General features: G+C 39.5%; 1 protein-coding gene across 4 annotated transcripts in view; it reads left to right on the top strand.

Moving 5' to 3' along the window:
- Positions 1-12,614, top strand: part of LOC148373626 (netrin-G1-like) — a 197,150-nt gene that overhangs the window by 55,538 nt on the left and 128,998 nt on the right. For all 4 annotated transcript variants that reach the window (XM_088327478.1, XM_088327471.1, XM_088327462.1 and 1 more), the window contains exon 3: positions 4,222-4,865. In XM_088327478.1, the coding sequence (XP_088183604.1) occupies positions 4,222-4,865 (644 nt within the window). The remainder of the gene's footprint in view (positions 1-4,221; positions 4,866-12,614) is intronic.

Genomic DNA, 12,614 nt, shown 5'->3' with positions numbered 1-12,614 from the left:
GATAATATGTGTTAAAAATGCGCACAAAGCCTCTTTCAATATCTCATTTCAGGCAAAAAAGTATAGCAGAGTCAAGGCATGGGTGTCTACCGGTAGTGTTAGCTTCTAATCCCAACCACTAGCTAGTTAGCTCAATGTTAAAAGAACAAAACAATCACAGATTTAAATTCTCTCCGCTTGGACTCAGCTAAAGCTCAGTTGTGCCTCAATAAAGACGTGAGCAAATCAGCAGCATTGATTCTTAATATTGACGGCTAACTCTTAACACTTGCTTGTTATCTGCCAAAACTTAAACAAAATAATGATCAGAACAATCTAAGCAGAGCACAAGAATGTTAAGAAACAGAATGGTCTATGTGCCAGAATTCTTGTTTATATGAAACATACACGCCAATTTTTCGACATTAAAAAGCACCAGATATTATTGCACACTCTATTTTGATGAGCGAAACACAATTTGTCTTCAGAATATTGAAAAACAAAACAAACGAATGTGTGCTTGTTTATAACCAGGACTGGCAAACTTTAACCCAAACAGAAATCAATTGCGATTGTTGGAGCGGTTTATCTGTGCAAAATGACCTACCGTACTTTCCAACCATAAGACATTAAAGTCTCTGATTTTCTTCAAATTGTGCGGAGCTCCCTATTATATAGTGCACCCTTTGTGTGATGTAAAGTGGCAGAAGTAGCTTTTGACACCATGAGGCTGTGTGTGAAGTGTGGTCATCACCTTTAAAGGGTGAGGTGTGGGTGTGTGCATCATGCTAGTTTCACAAAGCAGAGCCTAATGCTTAATTCCTATTTTTTAAAATAATGCGACTTGTAAGTGAACTCCTGTGACTTTTTAGCATCCCATCTTTGTACACCACAAGTGTCCCGCATCCGCAGAAGAGGACACATGATGTGTCCATTGTTTGTGGAAGTACTCACAGATGTTGACCCTGTAGCGTATCTAGCAATTTGAAAGGTATTGTGCTACCGGAGGCTGAAAGGAGTTGCCCCCCCAAATCATAACTAAATCGAAAACCATATTTTCCCTCCTTTGAATGCTCTCTGTGTTTTCATCGGCCATGGTGTGTACATTTTGACGCTGTACGGAAAATGTGAAAACCATGCAGCTGTGAGAGAATGGAAGATTAACAAACCAATGTTTTACAAGTGTAGGAAGCTGAAGAACTAACTACGAGGTCAGAAAATGTATGTGCTATGAAAGATGTTAAACTCAAGTTCTGGTTTGTCCTACCAAAATGACAAAGTTTTTGCAAAACAGTTACTCAATTTAACACCATATCTCTAAGACAATTTAACAAGAAAAAGCTGTTGTTCAAGTTTAGTCTACGTTAAAAACATAGCTTTTACTGTTGCTTGAAAGGCTTGTAAATGCTTGATTTTTTTATGTTTTTTTAATGTTTAAAAAGTGCTGGAATTTTAGGTGAAGTGCTTGTGAATGCTTGACATTGTTTTCATGTTTTTCAACAAGTCTGTTTAGAAATGGTGCCAACAACGCTGTCTGTTGACTTTGCTTTGCAGTTGCATTTATTCTTCCCTTCTGATTCGCTGCTGCTGGCATTAGTTTGTACAGCATTGTCTTGTGAAGCGTCATTGCTCCCTACGGGTTGCGCTCAAGAGGACAGATGCTTGCTGCACCTAAACAGGGCTCTATAAAATGAGCAAGGATTATGTATTAATTATGTACACTTTTATAGAAAAAAAATAGAGTAGCATTTCCCAGTGGTAAATTGTAATGGGAACAACTGAAAATGTAAGCTGCATATTACCGTAATTTTTATCCAACACCTACAGGGGGAGGGATTTAAACCAAAATATTTATACAAGTATTGTTAAAACAAAACCCCACTGGATTTCTCATTTTAATTGTACGGATGAAATCGGGGAGTTCGCTTTGAAAGCACATATTACAGAACTTGCCTTCCTTTCAACTACCTTAAATAAAGTTGAACAAATATTTTCTAGTAATTAATTTTCATTGTTAAGGATTAGTGCAGTTGTTTTCAAGTGTGTGGCTGTACAGAAAAAACAAAATAAAATCACCACCTTGACTGTGCTTTCTATTAGGGTATAAGGATTTAGAGATTACAATTTAAGCACCAGAACCATAACATAAAATTCACTCAAGTTCTTGAGCGCAAAACAAAACGCCCTATGAAATAAAAATATAACATCAAATGCTTATCAGTATTCCTCGTGTCAATCCTCTCTGCCCATGTCAATCTCACTCATAGAGCGGGAGCGAGAACAAGCGAGCGATAAGCGTTTGGGTGTCGCCAAACCAATTGTTCTCACCTTTAGATAATTCCAGCGTGTAGGGTGTCAGATGATTGCTGATTATCGAGCTGCTTTACAGTGGATGTGAATCTCATCAGCACTTAACCTCATTGTTATGGGGGGCAAAGGGTGAGCGGAATGTCAATGGGAGAGCGCCTTCTGATCTCGCTTTAACTCACATGCAAGCAGAAATTCGTGTGCATGGTTCTAATCCTAGACAAAGGCATCAAGACACTGCACTTCCTCGCAGCGCTCACACAAATAGACCTTGTCTGGTTTGTGGTACAGACTGGGGGCTCCATGAAAAATACATGTGACCCTTGTGTTTTATAAGAATCCACTTATTTCGATTCCAGTCCCATCTCGGGCCTGAAATACAATCCATGAATATCAATTACAGCTGCAATTTGGGTGGTGCCGGCAAAAGCTCGAGACCGAGAATCACATTGACATCTTAATGAGCCGCTCGATGTACCCAGTGTCAGCGCCTTATCAAATGCATTTGGAGCTGAATTGGATAGCAATGCTTTAGAGAACGCTGCTGAGATGAACATGATGCTGGTTAAGGTTATTGCAATGAGTGTTTGCAGAATTTTTGTTTTAGATAATGAATATCCCGCTTCATCCATCCATCCATTTTCTGCGCAGCTTATTCTCTTTAGGTTCGCCAGGACTCTGGAGCCCATCCCAATGTACAGTAATTGCTTTATTTATTTCAGCATTTAATTCGGTAGTTTTAGATTTACCCAGCAGGTAGTGCCCACAGTTTCCCACCCAAATTGATTTGACTTATTTTGTGTATGGCATTATTCATGAATATTCTAAAAATATTTTGATTTTATTTATTCATAAAGATATTGATTGATCTGTCCAGAAGAAAAATGTTAGAGACACACAAAAAAATATTGCAATTGCTTGATACTAACAAACTAAATTTATTTACATGACAAGGAAAATTGAATCAAACAAAAGAATAAAAAAGACATTGTTGATACAAGACCTCATAGTCTTAGAAAACGGGAAAATGGAAGTAAATTCGTTAAAGATAATACAATTATTGATCCATGAATTTGGTTAAAATAGTCAAGTCATTTAAATGATCAGTAATCATTTTCATAGTGTGTCAAAAATGAAATATTTATTGCCCAGCACCAAACGGTTTGTTGTGAAATCATTTCTTTCCTACCTTTGGGTCAGACAAAACAGCATGTGGAAGTGGGGGAGGGGGTGTAAAGTGGTGTTGGGGGTTGTCCGCATGACATCAAAAAAAAAAAAAAACCCTTCTGAGACAAGTCTTTTAATTTATTCGTCGCATCCCTCAGCCGAGAGATAGGCTAAAGGAGAACCATGGCTTTGTTTTGCCATGTTTAATGGCTGGGGAGACGAGGATGTGGCTTTTGGCCCTTTTGGTTGCCATTGCCCCCACCCGATTTACGTAGGCGAGGCCTTACCACCTTCCAAACACATGTGAAGGCAGCAGAAAGAAGAAAAGGCAGTTTGGAGCTTTGCCTTTTCTTTTATAGGTGTGGAGTAATCCTGGTCAAAAGGTGCAGTCTTAGTCACCAGTGAGTTCCTGTAGATGCCTTTCAAATAAAGTTTCCTAACTCGTTAATTAAAATTGTTATAATAATTTTAATTTTTGATGATGGGCAAATTACTAATTCTTGGCATGAACATGACACACAGATGCAGAACATTAATCTTTTTATTATATAAGAACACGTTTAGGTTTCAAATGTTTATTTTAAAACTAGAGAGTCGGGTAACTTCCTGCGAACGGATGTTCGTAATTGGTTGAGTCCGCTGGGGGCATATACTACACCAGCCATCATTGGATAGTGGATAGTTATACATCATCCTTGTTTTTGTTCTTGAGCACATAATTAGAGTTACTTATACTCACAGGATTGCACCTTTTTGCCATCTTTACAGGAAAACCCTTATATGTGCAACAACGAATGTGATGCAAGTACTGAAGAATTGGCTCACCCGCCCGAGTTGATGTTTGACTTTGAGGGTCGCAACCCCACAACCTTTTGGCAGTCAACATCTTGGAAAAAATACCCCAAGCCACTGCAGGTTAACCTCACACTGTCCTGGAACAAGACCATTGAACTCACTGATGACATTGTACTCACTTTCGAGTCGGGCCGACCGGAGCAAATGGTCTTGGAAAAGTCGCTGGACTACGGCCGGACATGGACACCCTACCAGTTCTACGCCACAGACTGTTTGGACGGCTTTACAATGGAGCCAAAGACAGTGGGCGACCTCACACAACGCACCTTGTTAGATATCATCTGCACGGAGGACTACTCAAGGGGCTACGTATGGAAGAACGACAAAACTGTTCGATTTGAAATCAAGGATCGATTTGCCCTGTTTGCCGGGCCCCGGCTGCACAACATGGCCTCATTGTATGGTCAGCTGGATACCACCAAGAACCTGAGGGACTTCTTTACCATAACTGATCTGAGGATTAAGCTGCTGAAGCCAGCCACTGGTGCCACCATGGTGGATGAAAATAACCTGTCCAGATACTTCTATGCCATCTCTGACATCAAAGTGCAGGGAAGGTAAGATTTATTTATTTTTTATAACTGACCAAGTCGTATTGAATTGTTAAATTGTGGGATCACATTATAATGTATCTTCAAGGATAAACGTAACTTACGCTTTCTAATATTAGTCATGTTGCCAAAATACATACTGTGCAAACAGGCAATGTAAAGATTCTTTGTAAAGGACCCTCAATCTTAATCCGTCACGCATTTCCACTGACAGTGCACCTAATCTCTTAGTTGTGCATACAGCATCGGCACCCATGGCTTGTGTTCTTGGTCAATAAGGCCTGTGTTTTAAATCAATTAGTCTATTAGGACTCAAATGTTAGGTAGGGTGGAAATTGCCTGGTCTGAGATGTGAGTGTAATCTTTAATTGAATTATTCTCTCAATATGTATAAATTGAAATTTTACAATATATTTGACGTTGTTGAATGTCAAGTATCACAATAGAACTGGACATTTGTCTATTTGTCTCTTTTACACAGAGCTTCTGATTGCGGATATTAGCTGAATAATCCTAACCATAGCCATCATTTCTTAATGATGTGACATTCTGTTTTCCTGAATACATAACACAGTCATAATAGTGTATTTCTGTGTAAAGCAAACACCCTAAAATGTAATCAACCCTCTTTTGTTTTAAAGCACTATTCAGTTACACTGAATTCTACAAAATGTACCATGTTCGAAACTGTGGCTTGTTTTATTTGCCTCGATGTAACAGCAAATGCCTCACCCATAAAAACAATCCACTTATCTTATGTCAACAGAGCGGCGACTCCTTGCATGCTGCACTTGTTGCTATAAATGTACATTTACACAACATTAGAGATGTTTAATTAGGATGAGGTTGCCGATTGCATTTCAGAGGAATGGAAACATTGCCTTCACGATACGGGAAAAGGGCCCTCAAAATGGTCATAAAGCAATCGGCAGCTGCTCTCTAATCTCAAGCGGCGCCACCTGCCTGGCGCTTGGTTTATGTGAGGATAACTAGACTAGTAATGTCCCGTCAGAGGGGCCCCAAGGTGAATGGAATTGGTTAGTCCCTAATTGGAATTCAGTTGGCGGAAGAAAAACCGTCAGCGCATTGGCAAGAGACTTATCTCATAATTAAGAGTTTGTGGCTGATTAAATGGATACCACAGGGGACATGTCCGTGAAAAGCGGGGGCGCTGCTGACTTTGCCAGGATTTTCCATTTAAGATCAGAACATTCAATAAATGAAATGCACTCTTGGAGTTAAATGGCGTTTCCCTGTCGCAAGCTAATCACATGTAATATTGAACAGTGGTCCCAAACTTTTACCACACATTTGTTTCATGATTCCAAACCCGCCGAAAAAGGACCCTCACAAAAAAGTGTGATGGTTTTTCTGTGCACTGTTTGTCGTGTTCTTGATTTAAGGATTTCATGCATCCCTCAAGAAAAGTTGGTTCCCTCCTCCATTGCCAAAAGTGTTTCAATTGCCAGTAATTTGTCTGGTATCTTACTTACATGACATAGCTGACTACAGTTGATCATTCTCCACACTGAAAGTCTATAGCTGATGCTGAAGCACATACATTGGTTTAATTCATGTCTCGCTGTATTTTCCGCGGGCCGGAATCCTCGCTTCCAACGTGACAATTGCAACATTGCACAAACCAAACCGTCGTTAAATAAAGCACACCTCCTCAAATGTCCGGATCACAATTGATTTGACCATAGGGGTGTACATAAAATTATAATAAGCACAAATATTTGATCTTGTTTTCCTTTTGTGCATCCCCTGTACCAAATGACTCATGGCCCTCTGTTGGTTCGCTGATGTAGGACCACTGACTTAGAACATTTGGCAACGGGCTAAAACTACTAGGTAACATCTTCATACAATATGATAAACCTTTCTGAAAACCTTCTGTTGGTAACTGATTTTGATTATTGCCAGCACTGTGTCAATCATGGACTTTTTGACCCAAAATATTACAGACTAACGAATAATATAAACAGAGTCGCAGTAACACATCTACAGTTAATTATGAAAAATAAGTTCAATTAAGGACGGCACGCCGGAGCAGTGATTAGCGCGTGTGCGGCACAGTTCTGAGGTCATGAGATCGAACCTCCTGTGTGGAGTTTGCATGTTCTCCACGTGCTTGCCTGGATTTCCCCCGGGCACTCCGGTTTCCGCCCACAGTCCCAAAAACATGCATGTCAGGCTAATCGGACGGTCCAAATTGCCACTAGGTGTGAATGAGCGAGGGAGTTGTCGGTCTCTATGTGCCCTGCAACTGGCTGGCAACCAGTTTTGGGGTATCCCCTGCCCACTGCCCGCAGATAGCTGGGATGGGCTCCAGCACCCCAACCCAACCCCCCCCCGACCCTACTAAGAATAAGCGGTGCAGATAATGGATGGATGAATGGAAGTTCAATTAAGTTTATTGCGGCACCTAACATAAGTGGTAGTGTTTTGCAGTTTCTGACCATTTCCCATGAGGACATCAAATTGATTCCAGTTTTTTTACTGAAAAAGAATGTTACATATGCTGTATTTTCAGTGTTGACTTTTTAATGGAGGAATGCAAATCTTTTCAAGGTCTATTTTGTCTATAAAACTGAAATGGACCCTCTTTTGCCATGACATAGGCACTATTAATTTGGTTATGAGTCATCTTTGATGAGAAGATAAAGCTGAAGAAGTGGTTATATTTTGTTTTAATTTTTAAAGTATTAAATTGAGGGAATAGTCTTTTAATTAAAGTGTTAAAACTGTTTGGACTACTGAGCTATATAGATACATAAATTCAGTTTGATGATTGTGTTAGCAAAAGATGTGGTGCTGAGATAATAAAATTTATCTTAATACAATTATTTAAAAAAACAAACAGTGTTGCACTCGTGCCTCTATCCTTCGCAGGGACATAGATTTCCTGTTGCAAAGTAATTCTCCTAAACAACTTGATGACTTGTAAAAAACAAGCACAGGATTCTATCTCCCACGGATATCTTATTTTGCATTTCATTATGAGTTTTATCCAATTCCACTCACTTCTCTGCTCCTGGGCATCAAATGCAACTCTACAACCAAAAATGTGTGGTGTAAATTCAAATAAAATGAATGGACCACTCGTGTCCATTGGTGAATTGGCAAGTCAGGCGAAAGAGGTTGATTCGACTTCCCTGCGTCGTCGGGACCCCTCAGGCTAGAGTCAATGTGAAAGCCCAATCACAGTTTGTCAGCCCCTTCTAAGAAGTCCTTGTATTTTCTGATACATTCTCCATCAGGTGCAGAAAGTTTCTCAGAACTAAGTAATGTGACAACATTGACATGATTTGAATAAATGAGCATAATTTGCATAAATGCTGTTTTATCCATTATCTTCAGTTGTGTTTTTCGAAAAATCTCGAGGCGATGAATAATGTCAAAGTCGCATCTTTCGTGAAAATTCTGATCTTTATGACACGCAAGTATAATAGAACATATATGACCTAGAGCTGGAACACAATGCGTAAAAAGCTAAACTGGAGCAGAGCAGATCATTTGGTTCTCTGATTCTGAAAATGTCAACTTAAAGTAACACCATGGTCTGGATATAATTCAGTTCATTCAATTATTTCAGTTGATTGAGCAGACCACAGAAACCATAAACTTAATACTCTCAAAATGTTCAATTGAATATAGGGAATGGTTACAGTTAATGGACTCGTCAGTGGACTAGTTCTAGATAGGTACTTGCCACCAGTGTTAAGTAAGCAGTAACAAGTACTTCTTCAGGGTGGATGCTTGGTGAGCTCTCACAGAGCCACTCGCCAGTGGCGGCAGAAAGAAGCACTACAGTACTTTCCTTTACTCTGAAAAAGGTGCACAGTACAAAATCTAAAAAAAAGTTCGTATCTACCGTTTTTTTGTAACTGTAAGTAGGGGAGCGTCGGCACTTAGACCAATAGTGATACAAATTTTGTATGAAAATTATTCAGAATTTAACTCAATATCACACTGTTACTCATGGTGACATAAGTGAAAGTGTCCTGACAGATATAAATCAACACAAAAAAAAACATGTGGGAAACGACTATTTCATGATGAACCTGACTTTGCTTACGGTGGTCTAGTGGTAAAGTGCTACAGATCTCTGCACCCCGACCCAGGTTCTGTTCTTGTTACAAACAATATTTTGCTATTTTGGGTATCAATAATTTTCGAGTGATCAGTCAGTGCATACCCTATGCTGCTGTGTATAATTCAATCTAGTTTGTTAGGCGCACTTTTAAATTTCTGGCCAAAGTGTTTGTTTCTCGTTTTTTCAAAAAAATACAGTAAATTTATTCCTCGGGTTGTCCTAATAATTAATACAATTTGAAGAGCAAACAAAAAGCTAATTGCATAGTTTATTATAGAATGTGGAGTGTATATTAAGTATTTATTAACTCAACTAAAGTGACTGTTTGTGTTTCAATCCCCAAGTCAAGTCTTTCATCACTAACATTTAGATGTTATGTTAGCCTTCAAAGTAAACGCAGCAGGTGATTTTTTTTCACCTTGATCAACTAGGGTGAGAGGTTAGCACGGCTATTGATCGCATGCCACAACAGTACGCAGGGATACCTTGAACTCTGAGACTTGTTACACCTTTCTTCATGTATTGATCCCATGTCGGCTGGCTAATTAAGACGCGACCGCCAGGAGTTGACTGTGTGGTCGGAGCTGCACATGTGAAAACGGTTGTAGTGGTGGGAATCGGTCAGGGGGGGGGCTGGGAACAGTGGAAAGAAATAATCCATAAGCTGCTAATACGCGATTCCACTCATCCTTTCCATGCCATTCCCTTAAATCTGTCTTGCTTTATCCTCGGTCTCCTTTGACCGTATGCTTCTTTGGGTCCGTCCTCAACCCTGACCCATCCTTTTAATGTGATGACACAAGTAAAAACAACAGCTGTTCAATTTTAGCCCTCATTGTTTGACCGTTAACTCAAGGGCAGCTCACCATCGTCTCCAAAAGCATTGTCGATACGATTTCTCATAAACAAGATATTTTTTTACTCAATCTTATACACGTGTTTCTCTCTTATCCGGCATAACCCAATTTCAAACTTAAAATGTTGGTGTTTTGTGTATTTACTTACTGTATTTTCTGCAATATAAGGTGAACAGGATTATAAGACACACACTCCAAAAATATCCTTTTATAATATATTTTTCATACATAAGGCACACCGGACTATAAAGCGCTAGAGGAGAGGTTGGGGTTACCGTACATTATGCATCCATTAAATGGTGATGCGCAAGAGAGAACGTCATTGTCATACTTCCTCCACTTCCCCACCATTGATTCATTGATGTTAAACTCACTCGCTGATGCTTTATTTCCGTGTTTTTTTGTGTGACTGTTCACCGTAAGTTGAAACCATGTCTCTTAACAGGAGCCAATTCAGGGTCTGTACAAAAACACACAAATGGAAGTGAAACACTTACTGTAGTTGCGAGAGCTGTTGCGACTCAATTGATCCATTAATAAGGCGCACGGTTTTATTAGGCGTATGGTCAGCTTTTGAAATAATTGAAGGCTTATAGGTGCGCCCTCATAGTGTGGGAAAAACGTTTAGTAAACTAGTTCTTCTTTGTTTGCAGCGAGGTTGTTAGAGACAGTGCAGGTTGGTGAGGACAGTTTTGAGTTTGTTTAACTGGACATGCGATAGATGCATTTGGGGGTGAAAAAAAAGTCAAATGAAAGCCTGAAACCTCTAATGAAAACAGGGACTTGACGGTGATTGAAAATGACGAATGTTAGCGGGTCCCTACAGATCCACCAAAGGCTGAAGTGAAATTGAAATACTCCTTTAAAGCGAGCAAATGATGACACACTTGCGACAGGATTTCAAGCAAAAGAGCGAGAGAGGGAGATAGTTGAAGTTCTGTTCAATCATTAATCCATGAGGCTACTCATTATTGAACAGGACAAGTTTAAATCAGGAGGTCCAACGTGCACATTTTTAACGCTTCTGCTGACAACGTCTCTGAGGATGGGTTACATTAAGTATGTTCTTTCAAACCTAATGGATATTTAAACTAGAGTGTAAAATAGTAAGTCTGCAACGGAGGCTCTTGGATATGAGTAAAGGATCTCCACATACCAATGAATCCAACCGCTCTACTTAGGATTTTGAAGGCATTCTGATAAAATAAAAAAAAGTTGTGTAATACATCAGTAACCCTACCGCCAAAGATTAGTCTTCACAAATTTTAAACAGGGCTCCATCGTACATAGATTGTACTAACTATTCAGCCTTTCCGGTGTTGTTGCTGTTCCTGATAAATTCCACGTAAACATGTATCTGGGTGGGAATGTTGCCGGTTTCCCATTGTAGTTGTCTCACAAGAGGTGGGTAGAGTAAATAAAAGTTGCGTGACATCAAACTGATATATAAATAAAAATAAATTGGATGTAAACAGTACAGCAACTAAAAGCTAGCTAAACATGCATTTTGTAATATGTTGTTGTTTTTTTTCTGCTGTTTTTAAAAGCAAGCTGTGGCTACAAATTTGAAGCGGACAGGGCAAGAAAGATGAGTCAAAAAGAATTAAAAACGGAATTAAAAACTGAAGTGACAGGGCCTGACACCAAAGGCCAGAAGTAATTCATAGGCCAGAACCAGCCCAAGGGCCTTGACTTTGACATGTGAATTATTATAAATGGGGGGAAGTAACTATTCATATGTACAGTCCAATCTAGTAGAGTAAGCATTTCTTTTCAAGACATGTATTCAAGTCAAAATGCAACACCTTTATTAAAATATATATAGCTGCAGTTCTGTGTGTGGAAAATGCCTAGTTAATGCTAAAGGTACGAGGAAAATGGCCGGACTGGTTCAAGCTGATAGAAAGACAATAGCGACTCCAATAACCACTCCCTTTAGCTAAAAACAGAACTGATGCGACAATTTGCACAATCTCATCGATATTTGACAGTAGAAGATTGGAAAAACGTTGCCTGTTTTAATGTGAACTGAATTTACAATAATCAAAAATAAAAATGAAACATTAGCACAAAATAAAAATACAGTGATGGTATAGTAGAAGAGAAGACCCTCTTATTGAGCAAAGTAACCTCCCCTGGCACATCTCTTCCTCTATTCTCTTTCATGCCGGCCCTGGTCAAAAGCCGTAATGCACCTCCATGCTGTATAAATGCATACTGAAGCACTCAGGAAGAAACAATCTCAGACATGACACCCGGAAAGCTTCACATGTTCTGAGAGGTGATAGATCTGACAGCTACAGGAGGGAAATTGGGAGGAAGGATCAAGGGGGGCAAACTCTGGCCTTGGAGAAACTTTTGAGAAACGTCCATGTGTTACAGGGACAAAGTGGAATAGTTGAAAAGTTTTCGTTCCAGGCCAAATTGTGCATGTTTGACATCTTTAGAGCGGATGTAGCTGTCATACAGGCATCCAAGCGGTGAAATGTTATCTGGAAAATAACTTGGTGGTTTTACCCTCTTTCACAAGGATACTGCAGAAAATTGCATCTGAGCAGGGCACAGGACCCTCTATCAATTATACCTCATTTTTGCTTAAACTCAAAGGATGCCAGAAATTACACAGGAACCTGGAGCGCTTGCTATCCATCCACCTTTGCCTGTAAAGGACGTTTTAAAAGGACCTTAACCTACAATACGAGCATTTTGTTGTAATTCCTTAAATGCAGGTTGTAATTTTCTTTATTCAGAGTAGACATAACATATAATTTCATTCTGGGAGGCTATGCTATAATCTGA

Source organism: Urocampus carinirostris, chromosome 1 (assembly GCF_059441175.1).
Source record: "Urocampus carinirostris isolate Australia breed hairy pipefish chromosome 1, RoL_Ucar_1.0, whole genome shotgun sequence".
NCBI lineage: Eukaryota > Metazoa > Chordata > Actinopteri > Syngnathiformes > Syngnathidae > Urocampus > Urocampus carinirostris.
This window is presented reverse-complemented; position numbering and strand designations above follow the sequence as displayed.